The 27655-nt window shown below is 51.1% G+C and overlaps 1 protein-coding gene across 8 annotated transcripts in view; it reads right to left on the minus strand.

Annotated features, from left to right (window-relative positions):
- The window catches only part of DLGAP4 (DLG associated protein 4), an 86762-nt gene that overhangs the window by 25294 nt on the left and 33813 nt on the right, over positions 1–27655 (minus strand). For 6 of the 8 annotated variants that reach the window (XM_057701748.1, XM_057701751.1, XM_057701750.1 and 3 more), the window contains 3 exons: positions 9275–9636; positions 6689–6777; positions 5735–6147 (listed from right to left, as the gene is read on the minus strand). In XM_057701748.1, the coding sequence (XP_057557731.1) occupies positions 5735–6147; positions 6689–6777; positions 9275–9636 (864 nt within the window). Of the gene's footprint in view, positions 1–5734; positions 6148–6688; positions 6778–7031; positions 7112–9274; positions 9637–17135; positions 17287–27655 lie in introns of those variants that run through there. The other 2 variants (XM_057701749.1, XM_057701755.1) reach the window with 2 other exon arrangements.

Raw genomic sequence — 27655 nt, forward strand, 5'->3', positions numbered from 1 at the left:
TGTACGATAAAGTAAAATACGCACTGGATTTTAAATGCTTACTATGAAAAGGAATGATTTTCTATGTTGCATATGTGTTGAAACACTACTATTTTGGACATACTAAGATAACTTATTAAATTAATTTCATCTATTTCTTTTTATTTTTTAAATGCAGCTCCTCGAACATGTAAAGCACATGGCTCACATTATATTTTTACTAAATGGTGCTGTTCTAGATGCTCTGACCCTAGGCCACCAGGTAGGGTCAGTGGCGGATGGTGTGGAGTGAATGACAGTCTGCAAGCTCCCTCCCTCTGCCCTGCACCTGGAATGCCAGCAATCAGACACACGCTCCCAAGAGAAACTAGAGGATTCTTTTCTGAAAAAGATTCTGAAAGATGCTAGAGAAAAGATACTGACATTTCAAGATCTTCTAAGGAAAGGGCCAATTTGTCACCCAAATACCCTGAACCTGGACACCCTTAAACTTAGATGGGCAATAAACAACTTCAGTTGAATGTATGCAGTACCTGTCACATTGTCACCAATGGAAATCAAAGATAATTTCATATCACATTACAGTGGTCACAATTATCTTGAAATAATGTTTACTGTCATTATTACTTTAAAATTATAGTAGTTTTAGGCTGACTGCTAGATCGTATTATTTAATGCCCTAACAAAGAAGTACATATAGCATTATATCACACATTTACTATTTCAATAAATGTATATTAATGTAATTTGTTTCCTTTGTTATCCTGATATAATTTTTACTGTATATTATTTATTTATTTATTTATTTATTTATTTTTTCTGTATATTATTTAAAACCAATATTCTGAGGTGTCCACAGAAGTCTACCTTTCAACACGCCCCGCCCACAAAGCTGCCAGTTAGCCTCTCACTGCCTCAATCTTTTTTTTTGTCCTAATTTTAATTTTTATTAAATTAATATATACTCAACTTTAAAAATAAGTGGAAGCACATCAATAAAAGAAAAATAGATAAATCAGACTTTATCAAACTATGAAGAAAATGAAAAGACAACCTAAAGAATGGGAGAAAATATTTACAAATCATGATCTGACAGGGGCCTATTATCCAGAATATATATAGAACTCCTAAACTCAACAATAAAAAGACAAGCAACTCAATTAAATAGATTGAATAGATATTTCTCCAAAGATATACAAGTGACCGCTAAGAACAGGAAAAGATGCTCACCATGAGTCATTAGGGAAGTGCAAATCAAAATGACAACGAGATACCACTTTATACTTACTAGGACAGCTACAACTCTTTTAAAAGATGGCAAATAACAAATGTTAGCAAAGATATAGAGAAATTGGAGCCCTTATGCATTGCTGGCGGGAATATAAAATGGTACAACTGCTGTGGAAAACAGTCTGGTGATTCCTCAAAAAGCTACACATAGAATTACCATGTGACCCGGCAATTCCACTCCTAGGTTTAAACCCAAAAGAACTGAAAATAAGACTGAAACAGATATTTGTATCCAGTGTTCACTGTAGCGTTATTCATAGTAGCTGAGAGATGGAAATAACCCAAGTGTCCATCACCAGATGAAAGGACCAAACAAATGTGGTATTTACATACAATGGAATGTTACTTAGCTATAAAAAGGAATAAGTTCTGATATGCTACAACATGGATGAACCCTGAAAACATGCTAGACACAAAAGGATAAACACTGTATCATCCCATTTACATGAAAGATCTAGAATAGGGAAATTCATAGAGACAGAAAGTAGATTATTAGAGGTTACCAGGGACTGCGTGGAGAGGTGAATGGGGAATTATTGCTTAATGGGTACAGAATCTCTATTTGGGGTGATAAAAAAGTTCTGGAAATAGATGTTGGTGATATACAACATTGTGAATGTAAGCAATGCCACTGAATTATGCACTTAAAAGTGGTTAAAATGGCAAATTTTATGTTATATATGCTTTACCACAATAGAAAAATGAAAAAAGTTAAACTTAAGAGGGACTTCGCTGGTGGTGCAGTGGTTAAGAATCTGCCTGCCAATACAGGGGATATGGGTTCGATCCCTGGTCTGGGAAGATCCCACATGCCAAGGAGCAACTAAGCCCATGTACCACAACTACTGAGCCTGCGCTCTAGAGCTTGCAAGCCACAGCTAAGGAGCCTGCGTGCCGCAACTACTAAAGCCTGTACGCCTAGAGCCCATGCTCCGCAACAAGAGAAGCCCACACACCGCAATGAAGAGTAGCCCCCACTTGCTGCAACTAGAGAAAGCCCACATACAGCAACAAAGTCCCAATGCAGGAAAAAGAAAACAAACAAAAACCAGTTAAACATACAATTACCCCATGATCCAGGAATTCTACTCCTACGTGTATATTCAAAAGACTTGAACACAGGTAGTCAAACAAAATCTTGCACATGAATGTTCACAGTGGCATTATTCATAATAGCTTTTATCTGCTATTATGCGTTTTATTCTGCTATTAAAGAGTTTTTATCCTGATGGTTAAATAATTATTCATCTTTGATGTTATTACCATATATTATCAACATACCAGTATATTACCATGACTTTTGATATTTTTATATTATATAGTTCACTTTTGCTAACTCTAAAATTTTATTTTATTTTATTTTTATTTTTATTTTTTGGCTGTGCCACACGGCTTGCGGGATCTTAGTTCCCCAACTAGGGATTGAACCTGGGCCAAAGCAGCAAAAGCACTGAGTCCTAACCACTGGACCGCCAGGAAATTCCAAAGTTTTATTTTAAATTAAATCATAAAATTAAAAAACAGCAAGTGGAACTACTAGGCATACAGCAAAAACAGCAATCTTCTACCCTATCCCTTCCTACTCCTGAGTTAGTTCCTCACTTTTAATATGAATAAACAACTAAAGATTACGGGACATTCCAGGAAAGACTCCAACCCAAAAAAAAAACACAGAAAAAAGGAAGCTAAAGGAAATAGGAACAACACAGAGACACATGAAGACTTAAGTAAATATATATGTAAGTCTTAGAAAGCTAGAAGATACTCTATCCATAACACAAGGACAAAATATTATGAAAAAGGAACAAAGAAAGAGCTCTTATACGGATGGCTGTAGTAAACATTTGATGTACAGAGTTTAGAGATAAAGTCAAGAAAACCTCCCAATCTCAACAGATTTCTCCAAAAAAAGATACAGAAATAACACTTGCAAAAATGCTATACTTTATTAGCCACCATGGAAATGCAAATCAAAACCACAATGAGGTACTACTATGCCCATTATGGCTATAATCAAAAAAAGCAATAATTACAAGTGTTGGTGAGGATGTGGGGAAATTAGAACCTTCGTGTGCTGCTGGTGGGAATGTTAAATGGTGCAGCCACTGTGGAAAAGTTTAGCAGGTTCCTCAAAAAGTTAAACACAATTATCCTATGACCGAGCAATTCCAATCCTAGTTATTATATACCCAAAGGAAATGAACATAGGTCCACACAAAAACTTGTACACGAATGTGCATAGCAGCCATATTCATACTAGCCCCAAAGTGGAAACAATTCAAATGTCCATCAACATAAATGTATAGGACTTCCCTGGTGGTGCAGTGGTTAAGAATCCACCTGCCAATGCAGGGAACACAGGAAGATCCCACATGCCAAGGAGCAACTAAGCCCGTGTGCCAAACTACTGAGCCTGTGCTCTAGAGCCTGTGAGCCGCAACTACTGAAACCCATGCACCTAGAGCCCATGTTCCGCAGCAAGGGAAGCCACCAGACCTAGAAGCCTGTGCACCACAACGAAGAGTAGCCCCTGCTCGCCACAACTAGACAAAGCCTGTGAGGAGCAATGAAGACCCAACGTAGCACCACCCCCCAAAAAAGATAAATATGGAAATAAAATATAGTATTATCCATAAAATGGAATATTATTCCGTGATAAGAAATGAAGAACTGATATATGCTACAACACGGATGAACCTTAAAAACATGCAGCAAAAGAAGCCAGACACAAAAGAGCTGTCGTAACAATCATATTGTATGGCTCCATTTACATAAATGTCCAGAACAGGCAAATCCACAGAGACAGAATTAATGGTTGCTAAGAGCTAGTGAGGAGGAGGGGATGAGGAGTGACTGCTTACAGTCTTGGGGCTTCTTTTTGGAGTGATAAAAATATTCTGAATTTAGATAGTAGTGATGGTTGCACAACATTATGAGTGTACTAACTGCCATTGAATTGTACACTTTAAAAGGGTAAATTTTATGGCATGTGAATTATATCTCAATAAAGTTGTTATAGTGTGGGGAAAAGAAGGAAAGAAAAAAAAAGAAAGCCTTCCAGAAAGACAGACAACAAAAAGATAAGAGAAAGAAAAGATCACAGACAGAATCAACTCAGCAGATCCAACACGTGAGAGAGAGGAAATTCAGAGAAAACAGAACAAGTGGAAGTGAGGAAATTATTTTAAAAAATTAATGCAAGACTATTTCTCAGAAACAAAAGACTTGAGTCTCTACATAAAAGTGGCCTATTAACTACTGGCACAAAGACCCATTCCAGGGCACATCACTGAGAAATTTCATAAGAGGTAAAGTGAAGATTCTAACAGCGTCCAGAAATAAAATAATATAAAAGACAGAACTGGAATGGCCTCAAACTTTCCAGCACAAGTAATGGAAGCTATACATAATACAGCCTCTTTAAGATTCTGTGGGAAAGTTATTTTCAACTTTAATATTTATGTATAAATTATACCTATATTTATATACAAAAATAATTTGTACTTAATATTTTCAACGTTACACCCAGCCAGACTATATGAGGTCTGAATAAAGACATACAGTTTCCAAAAATTTATCTCCAACTGAAGGTGTGTTCCAGTAAAGTGAGAGACTAAAACCAGGAAAGCAGAAGACCATGTGGTCCAAAAAGCAGGGTGTCCGTCACGGGAAAGTAGCCAAACCCAGGTGATGAAAAGGGAAGTCTCTGGGCAGCAACTAGGCAGCAGGCCCAGAAAGCAAGCTGGCCAAATCAGAGGAGAGGACAGAGGGCATGAGGAAAAACAGGAGATCATGACATTATCTGATACATTTGCACACCTGGAAAAATAATATTAATGAGGGGCTGGTAGATCTGGTGAAGCATGTGAAAAAAAATTTAAGAGCTTAGGAAATAAGGAATATAAAAAAGATGAGGCAACCATTCATTTTAGGAAAAACAAAATGTGTAAGAAAATTAAATATACTACTAGGCTCTGCAGTGAACAACATTTGCATATTCACAGTAAAATAAAACACTGGCTGGTTTTTAACCCCAAACTGATGTAATATATGAAGGGTGGGGCACAGTACGTGGAGGTGACAGAGTTAAATACTGAACTATTACAGTAGAAATCAATACACGCCCTGAACATGCACCACCACATTATAGGATAGGGTTATCTCTACATTACAGGTAAGGAAACTGACGCTCAAGTAACCTGCCCAAGGTCACTTCACTAGTAAGGGAAGAGCTGGGATTCAACCCTGGCAGCAGCTGACCTCACATCCTGTGCAACTAGCAGCTGATACCATAAATCCTTTCTGGAAAAAGGTTTGTTTAGGTAGCTGGATAGATGGAAGAAAGAAAAGAATGAAAATAAGAGGCTGGCTCACAACTGACCCGGGAAAAGAACCTAAGAGACACCCCCCCCCCCCCGAAGGCTTGGGGCTGGCACCCCCTGCCCCTGCCCCTCACAGCACCCACCTTCTTCAGAGAGGCTGTTCTCTTTGGTCTCCTTGTCCATCTGGCAGCACCAGCCTTCCAGCCGCTCCGTTTCTGCCTGAAGTAGCTTCAAGAACCAGTAGCCATCCCGGCGGCAGGCCCCTGGCTGCGCTGGCTCTGCAGGGGAGCTGGAGGACGTCTCCAGCCAGGGATCGGGTGGGGGCAGCGAGGATGCCTCTAAGGCAGGGTCGCTGTTGTCTCCATAGGAGAGGTTGCGCTTGATCTGGGCAATCTTGGGGGCCTGCCGGGGGCCGGCATCGATGCTGATGGAGTTGGGGTGTGGGGTGCAGTCCGGGAGGCTCCTCTCTGATGACTTACAGCTCGAGTCGTTGGCATCCTGGGTATCCGAGTCGGTGTCCCGTCGGGAGGACATGCTGTGAGAGGGGGCGCTGCTTCTGTGGGTGTGGGGGTGGAGTGGGGTAGGGACAGGAAGGGGTGAATCACCAAGAGGGCCAGAGACCAGAGGCCGCCCCGACCCGGACACACGGGAGACAGAGAAACGGATGCATCGTCTGCTCACCATGCGCCTGAAGCGGGTCCCACAGCCCCCGTCTCATTCTCGGCTCAGCCCCCGCCCCGCCCCGCCCCGCCCCGCCCCGCCCACACGCACACACGCACACACGGACAAGGTCATAAGGTTGCCTGTTTACTGCAGTGGGGCCCGAAGCCCACCAACATCGGGGTGCCGGGCCACGTCTCCGCCCGGCCTCGGCCCCCGCGGCTGATTAGTCTCGCAGAGCAAGCGCTCGTCCGCACGCCCGCCCACCCAGCCTCCCGCGCCTGGGCCACCGCCCGCGCCCCAAACCCAGCTTGGTTACTAGAAATCCAGCCAGGAGAAGTGGGTTAGGGAGAGCAGGAGGAGAAGGCGCAGGAGAGGGGAGAGCAGAGGGAGGGAGAGGAGAGGGGAGAGGCAGCCACCACCTCGGTGCCACTTACCGCCAGTCGTCCTCTACCTGAACCCCGATGGACTGGAATTTGGTAGCGGGACTGGGCTCCTCTTTTGGCACTGGCTGAATGCAGTCAACCTTATTGAAGGACAACGACAGCAACGGCACGGAGACAAAGACAAAAATAAAGAACAAACACCACACTTGCTGCTGAAATTCACATTAGTGGGACGACGCAAACGGACGTGTGGACAGACGGACACGAGGCATGCGGACACTGCACGTGGGCCCGAGGCCGGACCAGGTTAAGCCGGGCACTGCTCATTCGCGCGGAGGCGGGCGGGCAGGTGGGCGGGAGGTGGGATGGGGTGGAGATGACTGGCTTTCCCTACTCTGAGGAGGGTGCCATCACATCGATCGCTTTGGGTCCGTTGTCCTCCGAGAGGTGGGAACCGTTCCTTCTAGTCCTCTCCTTTACACGCATCAGAGAGAAGAAAAAAAAAGGACAACGAAAGAGAAAGAAAACACACACACACAAAGCCACAGCCGTTATCCGGTGTAGTCGAAGCCGGGCTGTCTCGAGGCAAAGATCACTCCCCCAACCCTGCAGCTGAAGGGCAGGCTGGAGGCGCCTGCACTAGCGGCAAACCTTGGACAGCAGTTCTGGATTTGAAAGCTGCCACCACGGCCACAGCCGGCAAAGTCCCTGGGCCCTAAGGGATGCCACCCCTGGGCCTCCATCCCACGAGGCTAAGGTTACTTTCAGCACTGGGTGAAGGGGGAGCAGTATGAAGAACCAGGGCCACGTGCAAAGCTGTCACTCTTTCTTTATAGCAGTGATGCCCTGGGCCTACCTTTCTTTTCTGGGACAGAGATATGTGGCCACGGAGCAGCCAGGCCAGCCCCTCCACCACTGCTCACGAATGAGGGAGAACCCACACTTGACCCCAGAGCTTGAGACACCAAGGGGCGGGACAAAAGTTGTGGGGGCGTCCTTGGAAACCGGAGAGTCTCATCTCTTGGCTTCACAGAGGCCAGGGAGGCTTTCTCAGGCAGGGGCTGAGCACCAGGCTCCTCCTTGCCATGGGGGTGCAGCTGCATTTCTCCTTCAGCAAGAGCCAGCTCAGGGGATGCAGCATCGCCAGATCTCAAGAAGCTGCTGGGAGAGCATGGAGTGGGGGTGGGGTGAGTCCAGAGAAGGAGAAGCCTGGATAGGCCCAAGAGCCAGAGTACTCGGCCCCGTGTGAACTTCTGAGGGAAAGGATCAGGGTGAGTCTAACTGTCTCTCAGATCTCCTGGAAAGATAAGAGCATCTGGTTTGGCCAAGCAGAGGGTGGGGCTGCCCAAAGACCCTGAGACTAGGCTATTTTCTGTATTCCTCAGAATCCCTATAGGCCAGGAGTTAGACCCCTTATGAAAGAGCCCAGAAATCAGAAAAGGCTCCTGGCCAACTTTCTTGTTGTATATGTGGGGAAACTGAGGCCTAGAGCTGCCAAAATTTTTCCTCCTCAAGAGGCAAGTATAAGAAATGGGCCAGTGGGCTGTCTCTGGTCCATTCAGCCCCCCTTTGAATCCCATGTTCCTTCTGTAATGCCAGTGCTTTGTCATCTACTTGGCCATGCCCAGCTGCTCAGGGCTGGCTGGGGAAACGGAGAGTCTGTCCAATCTAAGCCACAATGCACACCTGGACCTCCCTGATTGCCCTCTGGGTTTGGAGGGGCTCTGCCTCCCCCAGGCTCTTAGCCCATTGTAGCTCCCTCCCTCCCTGCCCTGAGTGTGCTCCACTTCAGTCTAGATTTACAGCAACTCTTGAAACCTGCAAGGCAGTCCCAAGTTTTCCCCGCTCAGCTAACAGGAGACAGGTTACTGATGTTAGGTGCATGCAGGGGGTGCAGTGAAGCCGTGGAGGGGAAGCTGGCTCACTCTGCCCTGCTGTGTGCCCTGGCCGTGGGTGCACAGTGAGCCTGGCTTCCTGAAGGGTCTGCTGGCTTTGGCCACTTGGTCCCAGAGAATCATCTGCCTGGATCCTTTCTCACGGAGGGAGGCATCAGGACCGACGTCCCACTTCTCCATTTGACATGGGCCTGGCACCTCGAGCAACCTACCTGTCCCCAAGGCCCGAGAGGGCTCTGGGCAAAGTTCCCCTCGAGCAACCCCCAAGGCGCCAGGGCCCTGGGTCCTGGGCCCCTGGCCCTCGGCGTCTACGCTCCACGCTGCTCCCACTGCCAGGCAGGGCTGTGGCCTCCACACCCGAGCTGACCTTGGATCAGAGAACTGTTAGGCCAGTCCCACCTCCCACGCGTCGGCTGCCAGGGCAAAGGGTGGAGTGAACAGACAGACAGTGGACAGGCAAACAGTGGACAGGAGATGGCTGGCTGAGTGTAACTACATTCACTGGGACAACCCATTGTTGGAGCAGGGACACCTGCCCACAGCTGCAGAGCTGGCAGCACATTTGCGTGAAGGTGAGGAAGGCGTGGCTATGGGTGGAATTTGGTTTGGCCACTTGGGGCCGACCCCTCAAAACAGACAAACCACCTTTGCCCAGGAGACCTAGTGGGCCTCCGCCAGATGTAATTACACACAGGCAGGTGCACGGCGCGGGCCGAGGACAGAGTGCGAAAGGGGCCCCTACTTGTATTCCTATAGATGACAGTTTCCTTTTGGGGACGGCCTCAGGGTGGGATTCGGAGCTGGTCAGCGTCCCTTGTTCGCTCTTCAAAGCTGCATGTTTTGGGGGTGGCTCGGGGGCCTCGGGGGCTGGGGTGACTCCGCCCCGTGTCACGCTGGGCGGTCGGGTACTGCTGTCCAGGCTGTCTGACGAGTTGCTCAGGCCGGACTGGCTTGTCACTTCGCTCTTGTGGTCCTGGCTGTCCAGGTAGGTGTCCTGGGCAGACTCGGTGCTGCTCTGGACCGTGACGGAGATGAACGGCTTTGACGTGGTGCGTGGAGGGACCGGTGGCGGGGTCTTCTTATATGCCACTAGGCATGATGAACCTGCAGATGGGTGCAAGGAGGGCAGGGGAGAAGGTGAGGAGGGCAGGGGAGAAGGTGAGGCCACCAGCCCTCTCGAGCCCCTTTCAGGGCTGAGGCCCTACCTGACCTGACCCTAGCTCTGGCCTTGGTGAGGATTTAGGGGCAGGAGAATGGGGGTCAGACACAGCAATGACCAAGACAGACAGACAAGGGCCCTGCCCACCCTCATGCAGAGCCAAGGCCAAGTCTAGTGGGGGATGCCCACGTGGACCAAACAGACCCTCCACCTGAGGCCCGCACACAGGTGTTATCCATCCAGGGCACGGGCTGGAGGGTGACAGCACAGTGGCAGTCAGGACAGCTAAGCAATGGCCTCACTTGTCCTCAAACTCACTGAGAGACCTTCCGTTCCCCTTCCCCGGTCTTTTCCTCCTACTCTACCACCTTCTCTCCACCCCTGTTGCCTCTGCCTGGATGCCCCCTCCCTGTCTGGTCAAAGACCAACACATCCTTTGGGGCTCAGCTATCCTTCCCCACATCTTGCCATTCCCACCCCACTCCCACCTTGTTATGTGAAATACCCACACATCAGTCGGCCTCCCTGGTCAGTCTATCACGCCCGGTCAGACTCCCTGTTCTCCACCAAGATTCAGGGAACCAGGACCTGCCATGGGTGGGAGCTGGGTTCTCAGAGTCCCATTCTGAACCTGGCCCAGGGCTGGTCCACAGCTGGCTTCATAAATGCTCAACTTTTGGTCTGAAACAGGAGGCGCTTTTCCAACAGCAGTAGCTACTTGCTGTGAGGGGCTGGGTCACACCCAGCAGCTCTCCTCAGCATCTTAACTCCAACTGCCCTTTCCCCAGTGAGGACTGAAATGAGCCTCTACCCGGCTGAGGCCCGGGCCGGGAGCAGGAGCCAGAGGAGTGGCTTTAAGCCGTGCGTTCAAGGGGCTGCCAATCACAGTGATGGTGACAGCCCAATGGAAACCCTCAAAATGAGACCCAGTGCCACAGGGGCCGTGGACAAGGCACAGCAGAATCCATTCATCTGCCCCGTGAGATATCACTACACAAACATCAGAATGACCAAAATAAAAAATGGTGACATCACCAAATGTTGGGGAGGCTGCGGAAAAGTGGAATCACTCATACATGGCTGGTGGGAATGTAGAAGGATGCAACCACCCAGGAAAATGATTTGGCAGTTTCTTTTAAAACTAAACATGCAATTACCACACATCCCAACAACTGCACTCTTGGGCATTTATCCCATATAAATGATAACACACGTTCACAAAAAACTTATACATGAATGTTCATGGCAGCTTTATTTGATATAGGCCAAAAATGGAAACAACCTAGATGTCCTTCAGTTGGTGAATGGCTGTGGTGCACCCAGACCATGGAGCACCATTCAGCAGCAAAAAGAAATGAGCCACTGTTACAAGCAACCACTTGGATGAAAGCTCAAGAGAATTACACCGAGTGAAAAAGCAACCTCAGAAAGTTACAAACCACATGATTCTATCTATAAAACATTCTTGAAATGACCTAATTATAGAGATGGGAACAGATTTGTGGTTGGTGGGGAGACTAGGGGGTGTGAGTGCTGGGGAGGCTGGAGGGACTTGGTTATAAAAGGGCAACAGGGAGGACCCCAGTGTGTACAAATTGATGGGAATTCTGCATCTTGAGCATGGTGGTGGATTCAGGAACCTATACATACAATGAAACTGCATCAAACTAAATACATCACAGGTGATACAAGTGGAAATGGTGAAATCTGAGTAAGATTGGGGGGTTGTATCTCTATCAATATTCGGGTTATGATATTATACTACAGTTTTGCAAGATTTTACCACGGAGGGAAACTGGATAGAGGGTACACAAGATCCCTCTGTATTATTTCCTACAACTGTATGTAAATTACAATTACCTAAAATAAAAAATGTAATTTAAAAGGCCCACCCATCTGTCTGTTCACCTGATAGACATGTATGAAGCCAGGCCCTGTACTGGGGTCCAGGGAAAGCTAGGAGCCCCCATCAGCAGAGAAACAGCCATGACACAAGTGCTTCAACAGCAACAGAGGCCACAGTAGAAAAGCCCAGGAGTTGGGAGCCGTGTCTTGTGCTCAACCTAGTCTAGGTGCCAAGAGCACTCAGTTCCTCCTTTGTTCAAAATTTCCCAGTCCTGCTCGGGGATCCCCCGAGACAGACACACCTGCAGTCTCTGACTCCCCAACCCAAGAAGGGTGGCGCAGGGGCAGGCAGGAGGCGGGGCTTTAGTCCTCGGGAGAAGGACCCTCCAGCGTCCAGCCCTGTGGGAAAGGGAGAGGCCTGCTCCGGAAGATGAGCTCACGTTCCGCTGGCTGTGAGGTACAGGCTGACAGCCGAAAGCTGCGCCGCTTACTGAGCTGTGCTCAGCAGCTTTATGGCTTCGAAATTTACACCTCACAGTGGAGGTGGGGATACGATTATGCCCACTTTATAGGTGGGGCATTCGAGGCTCAGAAAGGTTAGATAACCTGCCCAGAGTTGCCAACAGCGAGTGGCAACCACATCTGTTTGGCTGCACGGCCCACCACACTCGGCTCCCCAGGCCCCTCCCTGCTGGGCTGGGGCTGCAGGCGTCTGAGGCTTTCACCGACCACTGTGCCCCTCGGCATCCTGCTGGACCCTGGAACCAGTCTGCAGGGGCACACGCAAGCTGAGAACTGACTGCTGGAGGAGGAAGGGCCTGGACTAAAGGCAGAGGCCTGGCTTCCAGGCCCCCTGACAATCCCTCACCCAAGTCCCTGCCCCCCGAATGAACTTTGTTCAGTGGGGGTGAAGGAGTCCTAACCAGGCAACAGCTCACTGTATTCACACAGCCCTTGACTACCTCCAAGCATTTTCCCATTTATGCTCTCATTCGAGGATAGGTATGGAGGCTCCCCTCATTGTGACTGAAAGATTCCTGCTCTGAATCCCTCCTCCCCACTGCCTGAAATTCTACCATTTGAGAGTCATTCCTTTGGTGGTGAGGCTCCAGAAGCCAGAAGGCAGTGGAGAATCAGACAAGCCTCAGTTCAGATCCCAGCTCTGTCATGTACCAGTTGTGTGGCCACAAGGAGTGATTACAGACTACATCACAGAGGTCAAGACTCAGACAGCCCAGGGCCGCATGGCTCTGACTGGTTTCTGGTACAGAGGCAGATAGGCCTGGAGTGGGGGGCGGGGGGGGCGGTGAGCAAAAATTTTACCACTCCCCAGCCACTGATAGGGAGGCCGGACTGGCTCTCCAACCAGCCCAGCGGCAGTTCCCCCAAGAACTGGACACACAGAGCAGCCCACTGAAGCCCATGACCACCAGAGCCCAGCAGATACAGGACTCACTGGGAATTTCAGGATTCCTTTGCTGGCTGGCCTAAATAGCTCAAGGAAGCTTCAGAGCTTTCTGTCCCAGATCAGAAGAGTGCAGTTCCAACCTGCTCAAATGTTTAAGGGAGGAGAACGCCCCTAAAGGGGGGACACTGAGCATGGGGACCCGGAACTGGGCTCTGAGGCTGGCTGAGGCCACACGGCCCCAGTCAGGGTCCTCGTCCCACCTGCGGTGCAGCTGACACTGCCTGGAGGAGTCAGTCCGTGCAGGGACCCGCCTGACCCATGAGACAATGGGCCTGGACAGAGGACTCACCCTCCAGCCTCTCTCTCTCAGGGTTGTGCAGGCCAGCGTCCTGCTGACACAGCCGCTCATGAGTGAGAAAGTGAACTAGAGGGAGGCCAGGCCAGATGGCCAGATGTGATAAAAGGAAAAGCGAACTTATCTTGGATTCTCTATGTCTCCTGGGGCACAGGTGACAGCCAGACAAGTGGTGTGACTAATGGAGAGGATTTGGGGGCCTCAGGGCCTCCCTGGGTGGCAGGCATCCCTCAGCTGTGAACACTGTCCCCCGCCAGAGCAGGGGGATGGGGCCCGACTCTACAGGACAGCTCTCATTTCATAGGCATGAAATGCCAAGAAATACAGGTCCACACCTCCAGCCAGTCTATGTTCCTCACGCCCACCACACCTCCTCCCACCTCCGGGCCTTTACACATGCTGTCTTTCTGCCTGGAAGGCTTCTCTCAGCTCCTCATATGTTTCACGTGCCACTTCCTCCAGGAGGCCTCCCCTGGCGGCTCTCTACGCTCCCGTCACCCAGGATCTCCACCAGAGCACCTATCACATCTGTCATTAGCTCATCTAGGCGTTTACTTGCTGACAGTGACAGGCCTAAGGTAGTTGGGGAACTCTGTCTGTCTTGGCACAGCAGGTCGTAACCCCAGCCCAGGGTAATATCTCAAGCATAGAAAGCTCTCAATAAACATTTGTTCAATAAGAAAATGAACCTCGTCATCGCTACAAAAACCCCTCGGTTGCCAAAAACCAAGATTTGGCCATAGTGAAGGCTCCCAGCACTTCAGAACCTTAAGTTCTAGTTCCCTCCCACATCCGGAGCCCTTTCTGCTTGGTCCCACCCTCCCACCCCTCAGCCTCACCCCCACCCTCCCACCCCTCAGCATGCCCCCTCCAGCTTCACAGAACCCACGCACCCTTCCCCAACACACCACGCCCTTCATGCACCAAAGCCTCTGCACATGCACCGTTCCTGCCAGGACCCCTCTGCGCATCCTCCATGCTTCCCGTCCTCCAGCCAGTCCCTCCACCCCCAGCCCTTTCTGGTCCAGGCAGAGTCTGACCTTCTCCTCTGGAGCACTCAGGGCTGTGGCCACGTCTCCGCCTGGGTGTATGTCCCATGCGGGTCGGCAGCCGGTCCCCAGTCCAGAGGGTGCACAACCATCATTTGCCAATTAAACTTTAGAGGGAAGCAAGGGCCCCCGAGACCCAAGATGTTGGCCCTGGCCAGGATGTGGCTGCAGCCCTCCCAGCCCCGGGGAGGCATTCTATGTGCCACAGTTTACACCAACATGGCATATGGGTCCGACTCGTTGTCCATTCACTCTTGGGAAATGTTCAGATTTGCCCGGGGAGCTTGGGGGGACATCACTCCAGGGTGACTGTCTCCTCCAGCTGGGCCTCGTGCGTGTTTTTAAAGATCCTGAGAGAAGCACTGCTGAGCCACAGCGCGGTCTGCACACTGCACCGCTGTGCCTGGGGGCTGTGTGCTTCCCTGCCTTCACCTTGGCTGAGCCGGTCCCTCACGCCAAGGCTCAGACAGAAGCCAGTTGTGCACTGCTGCCTGGCCCAGGCCCCAGACATCCAGCTCAGCCTCCCTGCCCCACCGTGCACAAGTCCTTGCTGCTTCTAAGCAGAAGCTCCCTTTCTCTCATGTCTGCCTTCTGCCCCAGATTTCATCCAGCAAACTCTATTTATCAGGTCAGAATGAATTTGTTTCCACATCTTGTTTTTTTACCGTTCAGGTGTAGAAGATGGCCAGAGTGTCAGGTGCTCAGAGAGTGACTGGGGCCCCAACTCCCCAGCAACCCCAGGACACCAGCCCCCTGCAAATGCCCTGGAGGTGCCAGTCAGTCCTCGTGTCTGCTGGCTCCCAGGGGCCCGAGGTTGGCAGGGGGCTGAAGGAGAAGCAGCCTAAACAGGGTGGGAGCCATGGCTGCAGACTTTACAGAAGAGGCAGTGGACCCACGCAACGCTCCACGTGAATGGAGCTGGCCTCAGAGCCAGACCCCCCTAAACTTCTTTGCTGGCTCTGTCAGGCTTAAGAAAGGGCTTGTTGGAGGAAGGGCTGACAGCCTGTAAGATCCCTCTTTCTCTCACCCAACAAGTAACCTGTCAAACCACGCAGCTAAATCAGGCAGCTTGCTTGCTATGATAAAAACAGAACTCAAGGCTCCCACCCACCCTACCTCAAATTCCTCCCTCCTTCCCTGTTTCTTCCCCCAAAGCAGGGGAAGCTGGGAAAGAATTCCAAGCTGCTAGGTCAGGATCTGGGACAGATCGGCCTCTTAGAGCCACTTTTCTGTTGACGGCCCATATGCCCCTATCCCTCCCCCGTACCAGCCTGGAAGCCACCTCCCTCACGGTGCCTTCAGAGTAACAACATCAAACTTTAATTTCAAATGCCAGCAAGAGGGACTGGAGGCACCTCTCACCCCAACATCCTCCTGGGGCTCCTCTAACCCACAACCAGGCGCTTCCTAACTGCCTCTCCAACCTTTCCTTCTCTCCCCACCTAGAGCCAGCCTCCCCTAGATGCCCCACACGGCTGCTCCCTGGACCCCCAACCGCCTATCTTGCCTTTCCGGTCCTTCTTCCACCCTGGCCAGGGGGAATCCAATCACGCCACTGCTTTGAAATCTTTCAATGGTGCCACCACCCACCCAGTGGAACTGGAACAAACCCTTCAGTGAGGGCACTCAGGGCTTCCAGAATTTGCACCTGCCTCGGACCCCAAAGACCACAGGAGCCAAGAGTTTACAAGGTGACACTGGGGGAAACAAAGCCACAAAGCTCAGGGAGTCCTGGCCCCGGCATTGGCGCCCTGTCCAGAATCCAGGATGCATTCCTGTTGCTATCGGTGCCAAGGTTAACAGTGCTACTGAGCAAGCACCCCATCTACGCTCAGTCCTCATTACTCACGATTCTGTACCTGCGAATTCACCTGCTCACTAAGATTCATTTGTAACCCCCAAATCAATACCTGTGGGGCTTTTGCGGCCACTTGCAGACATGAGCAGAGGCTGAAAATTTGAGTCGCCCAACACACAGGTTCCCAGCTGAGGCTGAACAAGGCAACACTGCCTTCTTGTTTCAGCTCATACAGTAAACAAGCATCCTTTTCCTGGCCTATTTAGTGCTGTGCTTTCACATTTTTGTGAGTTTTTTCGTTGGTGGCGATTTCTCTGTTTGAAATGGCCCCCAAGTGTAGTGCTGAAGTGCTGTCCAATGTTCCTAAGTGCAAGAAGGTTGCGATGTGCCTAATGGAGGAAACGCGTGTCAGATAAGCTTCGTTCAGGCGTGAGTTACAGTGCTGTTGGTCTAGATCAGTGTTAATAAAGCAACAATACATTAAGTAAGGTGTCTTTAACAGAAACCTTGGTGGTTTCTGCTGGTAGCTGGTGGAAATGCAGGGACTCTGCCTTTCCCATAGGAGCAGTGGTTCAACATTCGCTAATTCAGTGTCTGTGAGACACTATGAATGTAAGCACCGTGAATAACGAGAATGGCCTGTACTTTGGCCAAATGAATCCTCAGAACTGGTAAGTGAGGTAGGTGTGTCATTGCCCTGTTTTCCAGGTGAGGCTCCAGCCTGGCAGTGTTGGGGCCGGGGCTTGAACCCAGGCTGCCTGAAGCCAGACCCCTACCCTATGCCCTGCCCACTGTGCCAACTCTGTGAGGGTCATGTAGAGGAAACAGCCTTGAGCACGTCAACTGTTTCACCCAGAAAAGGGGGTGTGACACCCAATACGCTCTGAGTAGAATCCAAAGAGATGGCAGACATGAAGATGCCCTATAATCCTGGGGTGGCCCCTACAACTCAGTTGCCATGGTTTCTTGATGAAGGGGAGAGTGGTCACCTTCTGGGGGACAGCTGGTGACCCTTCTGGAAGACATGAAGGTCGACTGGGTCTGGCACAATGGATCAGAGTCGCTGAGGGGCAACGAAATGCAGGGTTTTCAGGTGGAGGGATCCTCTGAGCAAAGGAGCAGCGTAGCACAGCCTGAGGCCTGGGAAGACAGATTCGAGCAGGGCATGGCTCAGCAAAGTGGAATTTAGGTGATTTGGCTGGTGAAGGGAAGCCAGGGAAGCCTGAGAGAGGGCTGCCTCCTCTCAGACAGGGTCCTCGGCTTCCTGGGGCCACCTGGACTACGGGATGGTGGTGTCCTCTTCCTGCCCACAGCATCCCTCACAAAGTCCCTCCAAACCGGCCTGCAGTCAGAGGATTTTACAGCACACAGGCCTGACTGCAGCCGGAAGGGCGTATCGCCTCCTATCTCCGTAGCCCGGCACACTAGGCAGCTGTGCGTGAGGTGCCAAGGCCATCTAAGCTGAGTGTGTCCAGGATGAATCCAAGCCTCTCCTCCCCCACACTGGCCTTGCTCTCCTAGAGAGGGGACCCCATGCACTCAGGAAGCCTGGGAATTCCCACTGTCCTCTTCCCAGGCCTCCCCCATCTGTAAGGCCTTGCCCCTCCTCCACAAAAGCACATGTCACAGAGCCAGGCTTCTCTCCACCCCACCAGCCTGGTCTCGGCTTCATCGGTGGCCCAACTCACCCACAATCCCTCTCCAGACAGAAGCCTGAGGGGTTTTTTAAAAGTCCAAGTTAGAATACTGCCTTCCTCTTCTAAAGGTTTTCTAAAGCTCCACTTCATGAAGTTGCCCACCCTGGCCTATGACAGGCACTGTCCCCTTCTCCAGCCTCAGTTCCTGTACTTTCCCCTTGCTTGTTCCATTCCAGTCACGCTGTGATTTCTCAAACACTCCAAGCATGTGCCCGCCTCAGGGCCTTGGAACCTGCTGTTCCCTGTCTGAGATGATACCCACTCCCCACCGCAGCACACCTACTCCTTCCCATCCTGCTCTCATCTTTGCTTCCCACTCACGTCTCAGCTCAGGGCTCATATCTTCAATGAGGGCCTCCCCGACCACCCTGTCTAAAGTCGCTGTTCTTGCTCTGAGGACCCGGTTTGTTTCATCAAGCACTGATCAACTTACTGGTTCACTTGTCTTCTGTCCCTCTCCCGTACCAGATAGAGACTCTGAGTGTCTAATATAGATTCCTGAGGGGGGGACCCTGAATACCTGATAGAAGTAAGATGCTTTCTCAGAACCAGAACCAATACGTGGGTGGGCTCTATAAATATTTATGAATGAATGAACAAACAAACCCTTACTTGACAGCTGGGTAGACTGAGGCACAGGGAAGAATGATTTACTCCTGACTGTGAGTCAGAATCTAATGGCCACGGCAAATGCTTTGAAAAGCTCCCTTCGGGTCAGCCCCCAACACACACACGCACGCACGCACGCACGCACGCACTCACGCACACTACAGGAACACAATCTGGTGGTGGGAGGTAAAGCTTGGAGCAACTCTGCTTAAAGTTCAGCAATGAAGCTGTGGGAATGAGAGCTCAACCAACCCTAAGCACTGGGCATCAGAAACAGTTTGAAAAATAACCACTTCTGAAAGGTGGCAGAGAAAGAGTGTAAGCAGTGCTTCCAGCAACATCTTCCGGGCCAGGCATATCATATGTACAGATTTAAAAGAATCATGACCGAGTGAGTCCTCGGCCAGGTACTACTTTATTCCAGACACAGGCCCGGGAGGCGAGATAATCATCGCTGATGTTTTATAGATGAGACAACAGGCTTTTCGCTTGAGAGTGCCATGTAGAAAAGTCTGCTCTGTGAGGCCGTGGTGGGCTGTGCCGCTTGCACAGGGTCTCATCCTTTCTGGGCCTTAGTTTCCCCAGCTAAGTGCGTTGGCCTTGAATAGGCCTCACAAGTTTAAATATCTATAGGAGACCAGGCATCTAACCCCTCCGGCCCACAGCTGTCAGTGGAGACCTGGCTGAGAGAAGCCAGAAATCTGGACTTAATAATAAGTAAATAAAACCTGCCCTCAGACCTCCTTCCTCCTGGAGCTCCAGCCCCTCTCCCCCTGCTCCCCAGGAAGCTGGTCCGCAAGAACCTCCCCCATGGAAAGGCAGGAGACCCTTGGGAACCTTGAAACTGAGGCAGCAGGAAGCCCTTCTGGTGGTGTCTCAAGTCTGCTGGGCGAAAGCAGAGAAGCCCCTTCTGGTCGGCAGGCCAGGTCTGCTTGCAGGCTCTTGGCACCAGGGCACAGGTGGTGGGAGAGCCCCATCCGGAGCACAGATGGCCGCCCCCCCTTCACGGGCCTGGAGCAGCTGCCTGAGAGGGTCCTGCTAGGTTGCTGGGGCAACACCCTTCGCCCCCTCCAGAGACAGCTGCTCCTTAGAAGCCCTGTTCACACCCCAGTTGGGGTCAAAGGTATCAGGTGGTTCTGTCCTGACATGTTTGGGTCAGAGGGGCTGGAGGATGGGGTTAAGCAATGCCCTCCAGAAGGACCCATAGTTCAGGTCAGCTGGTTCTCTGAGGACAGGAAGCTGCCAGTCAGGAGACTTCACAAGCTCCAGGGCACTGCCCCTGAGAGGGCTGGCCGTAAACTGGCCTAGCAAGAAGAGCTTTAACTGTATCAGCTCATCAGCTCTTTACCAGGCCTGTGGTTCCTACTTCAAAGAGGAAAAATAGGGAGGCCCAGAGAGAAGGGAACAGCCCCAGGCCACACAGCCAGGATTCGAGCTCAGGCTTTCTGATTCCACAGCCAGCACTTGTAGCTGCTGCTTTACCACACCGCCCGGGGCTGGAGTCAGGTGCCACAGCAGGGCCCGGCTGATATCCTGGCCAGGCCAGTTCCCCGGTCAGGACTCTAATCTTGGGTCCCCACACAGGGTTTGGTGACATCCTCTGATTGGGTTAGACAGTGGCAGCCTCTGGCTCTGCTGGCCATGGGGACAGAGGCCTGGTCCCTGGATCAGAACCCCAGCACATGGAAGAAGAGGTGCCTCGCCCTGCCTGTGATCATGGCCGCCCACCGCCCTTCCTCAGGCCCTTCTCTGGATGTGTGGTCCTGGACACCCTGACCCTCCACCAGAAACACTCAGAACCCCTGACATGGTTTCCCAGTCACGCAGGACTTCCCCAGCGTGGCTAAGTCTCACTACAGCCTCAAAGCAGAGCCTAGAGAGGGGAGGCCACTTGTCCCAGGTCACACAGCTGGCTGACAGGGTACTGGGACTGGAACGAGGATGTGAAACCTCCAAATTCCAGAGTCCGAGGAGAGAGGAATTCCAGAGATTTTCAAACCAGGTTCTGGGGGCCCTCAAGAGGGCCTGGGAAGGCTTTTTGATTCCCATCCCCCACCAGGCCCCACCAGGGCCCTTGGAGCAGCTCCATTTTCTTTTTTGCCGCCACATGGAATGCCTACGTGGTATTTTGGGATCCACCAGACTAACTTAACCTCCTCAGAGTACAAATGAGGAAACTGAGGCTCAGAAAGGCAAATGTACTCCCTGAGGATCGGGTGGCAGAGCGGGGACCTTGCCTGGGGCTCTGAGTGGGGGGTGTTCCCTGTGCCCCCCTGACTCGCAGCCTGAAGACCACCAGCTCCAATCACTCACAGGGTGGCACCCACCTGTGGCTGGGCCCCACCCCCTCCAGCCCCTGACCAGGGGACACCAAATAGCACGCTGTGTCTCAAAAACCATCTCCATCGTTACTGCGACTGCAGCCAGTCAGCAGCCCATCAGGCAACATTCACCCCTCGCCGGCCGTTCTGTGCTGGAATCCGCCGCAAACATCCTTTTATTTATCCTCAGAGAGCTGCCGGCAGAGTTGGCTCTGCCAGCAGCTCTGCCGAGGCCCCCGCCCTACCCCCCAGACACCCTATTACCACCACCCCTGGGAGTCCAAGCTTTAAAGAGATACCAGCTTCCAAGCAGCAGTTACTGAATCATGATCTTCTCGTACATTAAAGCTATAAACACTAGTGGGGGTGCTGATGAGTAGAAGATGGCCAGAGTTACAGGGCTGCCATGGCTCCGGTCCAACACAAAAACAGCCCCTGTCTGGCTGGGTGGAGGAGGCGGGGGGTGCAGAATCCAAGATCTGGCTTTTCCAACACTCTGTGACTTTTCAAAGACTGGCTCTAGCATGTGGACCTCGACGCAGCCTTTCCAAAGCCCTAAGGTCCCAGGAGCCTAGCCTGGGAAGTACGACTTAGAAGAAAGAGCCTCAAAAACCACCCTCACTTCTGGAGGGCTGACGTCAAACCCGGGTAATGGGTCACAAAAGCCTGGCTTCTTCCAAGCTGTCACAGGGCCCCACGTCCAGTGTACAAAGCCAGACACTGCCAGGCCCTGCGCACCTTGATTGCTGGCTTCTTTCATCGTCCTGAATGACCAAGCGGATCCCAGAATAGAAAGACGGTGTTAAGAGGCTCATTCACTGTGCCTGGAGTGACAGGTGGCATATCGGGTGACAGAACCCGGAGCCAAGAGCCCTGGGCAGCCGAGAGATGGGATGAAAGGAACAGTGCAGCAGTGAGGGGAAACCATGAGTTCAGCTCAGGTCAGCCCAGGCCAGGCCGCCTTCCTTGGTGCCAGGCCTGGGGACAGGGACACAGGAAGGGAGAGGGCCCAGTCCTCAGAGCTTAAATTAAGATCTTGAGTTCAGGATCCCAATTTGGACAACTACACAAGGAAACAGACATGTGGGAAAATGTCTTAGTGACTCCAGTTGGTCACAGACACGGTCTGAGGCTACACTAACAGGGAAGGTGCAGGACCAGGGACGGGGCAGCCCCACTGAACTCTAGATAATGTTGTGGGTACTGGTGGCAATTCTGGACAAGGGACATTGCCAAACTGGAGCCTGATGAGAAGGGGGCAATCCGCACAGGGAGGAGCCTCTAGTCCGTCCTCCATTACGACAAGTGAGGCCACGCACTGGGCCCTGGGTGGGCACTAGCGACGTGGGATGGGCAGTCCCTGACCTCAAGAAACTCACAATAAAGTGAAACTCTACCAACTGGGCATAGCCACATGGAGTACTGCAGGAGAAAGCCTGGGACTGATTGAACAAGAGTGCCGTGACCGTTTAGTGACGTCTGTCACAGATTTGCCACAGATGGGGTGTGACACATGTGCACCAAGAGCCGTGCCTAGTCTAACACGAGGGGCGGGGGACTTAGACTAGAAGAGTAGCCTGGAAAAGAAGCGATTCAGAAGAGCATGGCTACTCTCTTCAAACACCTACGAGACTGTCACATATACTGTGGTCCAGGTCATCACAGTACAACCAGAGGGGAGACAAGAAGGTAGGGGTGACGGGGGAGCAGTTAGCCTCCTCCGCGTAAGGAGGCAGTTTCTAAGGGGCAGAGCTGCCTAGGAGGAGGTCAGCTAGGCCGGACACAGGCACGAAGGATGCAGGAAGGGACTCAAGCCCCCACGGGTGTGACCTTTAAGATTCCTTCCAGGCCTGAGATGTTTGCTCTTTTTTTTGGCTTCCTACGTCACACTCAGTTCTGGATGTGACATCAGACATCATTTCTGAGTGGGTGACATTCATAGTTCAATCTTTTTTTTTTTTTGCCTCCAGAGAATTATTACCAACAAGCAGAGGAGAGGGAGGAGCATGTTCAGACAGGGGATGCTTCCCCCTACAGGGGAAATGGTGGGAGGACCAACTCTAAGGCCTAAGACAGCACGGTCAGAGCTGAACGCGCCTTCCTCGGGACAGTCTGGCAGCACAGAGCCCCTGCCTGAGATGATAAACCCATCCTCAGAACAAGACCAGCCAACACTGGCTACCCTTGCTCCTCACCCCGCCCCCCACATGCTGCTGAGTTACAGAAGCAGCCCGTAGGTCAGGAGGCCCTGAGTGTGAGCACTGTTCACGCACTCACTCACTGTATGACTAAGGCTCCCCTGGCCTCACGCTCACCCATCTGCAAGACGGGAACCATCCTGCCTCACCGTGTCAACTTCCCTAGGGCTGCTGTGAGACTCTCTTGGGAAGACAGGTGGGAAAGGGCTTGGCAGGTGAGAAACTATCATTACAGTCATCTGAGGGGCCCACATATCTGAGTGAGGGGCCCACAGAGTAGCCGCCTGACCCCAGGCCCTTCAAGGACTCCAGGAGCCCGAAGCTGGGGTTCTGGCCTGGGGCAGGTCAGGGACGTTCAGTGCCTTGTCTGAGATCCCCCGTCGCCTGCCCCCCACCTCATGCCGTGCTCGCATCACCATTCTAATATTTTTGGGTAGTGACCTCTGGTGTCCCTGCTTGCCAAGCACCCCTCTAACGTCTCTCTGCCACCCTCTTCACGCCAACACCCCACATTCTCAGTCGGGCCTTTGCACTGGCTGCTCCCTGCCTGCAATACCCCTCCTCCTCCCTAACCCCACCTCCTCCTGCAGGTCTCCGTTCCAGCATTACTCCCTCTAAACCTTCCCTGACTGTCCTCCTGCTCCCACCTGACGCCCCTCACTGGGTCAGCCCCTGGGCTTATAGGTGCCACAGGCCTTTGCCATCACACTGTTTTACAGGCCTGTTGACTTTTGTCCTTCTCCCTTTAGACCCTGAGTCCCCTGAAGGCAGGGACTGCATGGTTCCCATGCCTGTGGCACCCAGAAGTGTGCCCAGGTGAATGCCTGCTGCCACTTACAAGGCGGGACCCTGTCTCTGACTTCACCTCAAAAGCGGTGCAGGCCTGCAGGGCCTTCCCCCGGAAGATCCTGAGGATGCAGCAGTAGGGAAGAGTCTGTGAGGGGTGACCTGGCAAGCAGAAGGCAGAGGAGCTGGGACACATCGTGACTAAAGGCTTCCTCCTCCCGCCTCCATATCCCTCCCTACTCGAGTTTTCTCCCAACCACCTCTTAAAGCATGAGGTAACATGCTCACAAGTAACATGGTGACATTTGGGAAGATCTCTCTGAAAGAACACCTACCCAAGGGAAGGTCACCAGCCCCCCAACCCCATCCACAGAACCCTGCCCCCGACAATGGCACAGTGAGAGGCCCAGGTAAGGACTGGCTGAATACTAGTGACTACCTGTCATATGTCATATGGCCTGTTCAGGCAGTAGGGGCTACTGCAGTGGTCCAGTCATGGTCCAAGGTCCTCATATTTGATCCCCACAAGGAAATATTTTCACCATTGCCCCCTGTGTTGCTGAGGAAATGGAGGCTCAGAGAGGCTGAGGGATTTCCTCAGCGTCACACAGCAAGTCGTGTTCTATCTGCTAAGCGAGTGCAAACCTTCCAGGTTTCAAACCCCAGAACCTAACCTTCATAGCATCCAGTCTCACAACAAAACCACAAGTTCGCTGACAAGGAGACTGACACACACATTCCTACAAAGCTTAGAAGTCAACGTAGAAAGACAAGTTTGGTCTCTCCCTTCTGCTGGCAGACTCTACTAGAATATACTTTTAGAAAGATCTCAAGCCCAAGCCAGCATCCCGAAGAGCACCTGAAAAGGCAGACTTTACCTTGACAACTTCTAACCCTCTGGGAGCTGCTCTGCCTTGATGTTTTAGCAAGCAATCACCTCCCCAGGCTTCGGGCTGCCCTACCAGGCCCTTTCCCGCCCTCACAAAGAGACCTGTGACATCATTTGCCTCTCAAATGGCCCCTTCCCCTCCTGGGACTGATGCCCATCTGTAAAAGCTGGGCACTGCACTACGTTGTGGATGGCACAGGTTCCACCGGGTGTGCTACTTCTGGTTGACTGCTAGTACCTGTCTGTGTTAAGAAGGATCCTCGGGACTTCCCTGCTGGCGCAGTGGTTAAGAGTCTGCCTGCCAATGCAGGGGATACAGGTTCTATCCCTGGTCCGGGAAGATTCCACATGCTGCAGAGCAACTAAGCCCATGTGCCACAACTATTGAGCCTGCGCTCTAGAGCCTGTGCTCTGCAACAAGAGAAGCCACCACAATGAGAAGCCCATGCCCCGAAACGAAGAGCAGCCCCCACTCGCTGCAACTAGAGAAAAAGCCTGTGCGCAGCAACAAAGACCCAAAGCAGCCAATAAATAAATAAATTTATTTTAAAAAAAAAGAAGAAGAAGGATCCTGAAGCTGGGTCCAGGCTCCACACAGCCACCACGGGCGCTGGAACCAAGGCTGCCTCTGTGGGAAAAGCCCTCCTGGGAGATGAGCAGCCTTTTAAAAACTCTGTTGGAACACAGCCACAGAAAGCTGAGAGCTGCAATGTGCATTAACTTGGAGAGTTAACCAAAAGAGTTCATTATTCACAGACACCACCTACTCCCCCTTTCAAATATACCTCCTTAAAATGGGCTAGCGAATGAGGTACCTGGAGTAGTAAAATTCACATAGACAGAAAGTAGAAGGGTGGTTTCCAGGGGCTGGGGGAGGAGGGAATGGGAAGTTGTTTAATGGGTACAGAATTTCAGTTTTACAAGATGAAGGGAGTTCTGGAGATGGAGGGTGGTGGTAGTTAAGAGCAATGGGAGCATACTTAATACCACTGAACTGCGCACTTAAAAATAGTTTAAGTGGTAATTTTTTTTTTTTTTTGGCCGTCCAGCGTGATCTTAGTTCCCTCACTAGGGACTGAACCCATGCCTCCTGCAGTGGAAGTGCAGAGTCTTAACCACTGGATCACCAGGGAAGCCCATGTGGTAAATTTTTATGTGCACTTTATCAGTTTTTTAAAAAATGGGCTAGTGAGGAGTCTACTAAGGAATTCTCTACAAATGAGTCCCAGCTTTCAAACTGATTTTTCACCCCAAATCCAAAAGCCACAAAGTAAAATATTTAAAGCTACTTTAAACATGAATTTTTTTATTTGATTTGACTTAAATGTATTTGTGAGCAGAGGCTGATTTGTAATCTGCCTACAATCTCTTTCCTGAGATTCAGGAAATAGAAATAAAAGAAAAAGAAAGAATTCAAACAGAAAATTAAAAAGACTGGAGGTCTACAGGGGTAGAGATGGATGTGTTAGTATCGGAACCTTGGAAAATAGCTTGATGGAAGATTGTATGGAGGTTAAAAAAATGAAAACTTTAAAAAAAGAGCTATAAATATATAACATTATAGAAAACAGTTTAAAAAGTCATTTTAATCCCACTGCCCTAATACAATTACTATCACATCATTATACATCAAAACGTTTAAACTAATCATTTTGGAATGGCAGTGTGGCTAAAAAGAAAAGAAACTTCTGCTCTGGCCTTCTTAAACAAAAGCAGTTGGTAAAACAGAAAGAGTAGTGAATCAGGACTTCCAAATCTTAAGCTGTGTGACTCTGGACAAGTCACTTTACCTCTCTGTTCCATCATTTCTAAAAACAGCAATAATAACTGCAACCTCCCACAGCAACAGAAGCAACAAGGCTTTGTGAATTGTGAAGTAGTATGTGAAAGGGTGTTAGCAACAAGTAGGGAGTGCTGAAGCAGCCTTTTCTTGATGACTGACGATCAGTATGAAAACCTGACGATGACAACATAAGTATGCAGAAGCTCTGATGTTAATTAAAAAAAAAAAAATCACTTGTAGTACTTTCATTATCACACCTCTGGGCGAGCAAAGCTGTTGGCCTCAGAACTAACCAGGCCCGCCAAGCCCAGCCAGGCCCTGCCTGACCTTGTAGACCTTCCCAGTCATAACCCGAACCTCTCCCAGCTCCCTCAATACACTAAACACTTCACACCTCAGGGTCTTGCCCCCTGCTGTCCCCAGTCTGCCCTTGACTGCTTCCTTTCCATCCTCCACCTCACCTTCCCTGAGACTGCTTTCCCCAGCCTCTCTGAACAAGCTCTTCTCAGCAACTATGTTTCCTTCAGGGCTCTTATGGCAATTACACAGTATCCTGTGCGCCTGTACCTGCTTGGATGCAGTCTCCAAGCTGGATGAGGTCTCCGAGCTCCATGAGGAGAGAGATCAAGTTCATCTTGTTCCCTCTCCTTCCCCTGGCTCAGCACCTGGCATGAACGGCCGATTGTTTGGAAAGAGGAGTGGAGGAGGCGGGAAGAGCTGGCTGGGATGAACCCAAGTCCTCTTCCCCTGGACTGTTCCCACACACTGCTGGGCATGCCCCCTTTCAGGAGACTGCTGGGGCAGCAGTCGTGGTGGCAGCCCTGCCTTTATAGGTGCTGTCAGACAAGCTCTGCTCCCCCTACCCTGCAGGCAGGCACCTCCTGACTGCTACCACGCTTTGTGCAGGGCCAATAGGCATGTCATGAAGCGTGGGAAGCTTGGGAAGGCAAGAAAGTTCCAAGAGAGCCTGGAACTATTACTGTATTCACGACACCCTCAAGATCAGACTCTTCATCACAGTCCCCAGAAGGAAACTGCCCAATGGAGTGAAGACGTTGCCAAGATAAACCCTGGCTCTAAGTGCCTGGTGGTATCTGATGGCCCTGGGTGGGCTTCTCTTGCCTGATCTCAGCTCCCCAGGCCCCTGGACAACCAGCCCCTGCCTCGCCTCCCCAGGGCACCCTCCTCTCCCCGACCCTAGGTACCCTCCCCTAAAAATCTCCACC

This window comes from Hippopotamus amphibius, chromosome 12, assembly GCF_030028045.1.
Source record: "Hippopotamus amphibius kiboko isolate mHipAmp2 chromosome 12, mHipAmp2.hap2, whole genome shotgun sequence".
In the NCBI taxonomy this organism is placed as follows: Eukaryota; Metazoa; Chordata; class Mammalia; order Artiodactyla; family Hippopotamidae; genus Hippopotamus; species Hippopotamus amphibius.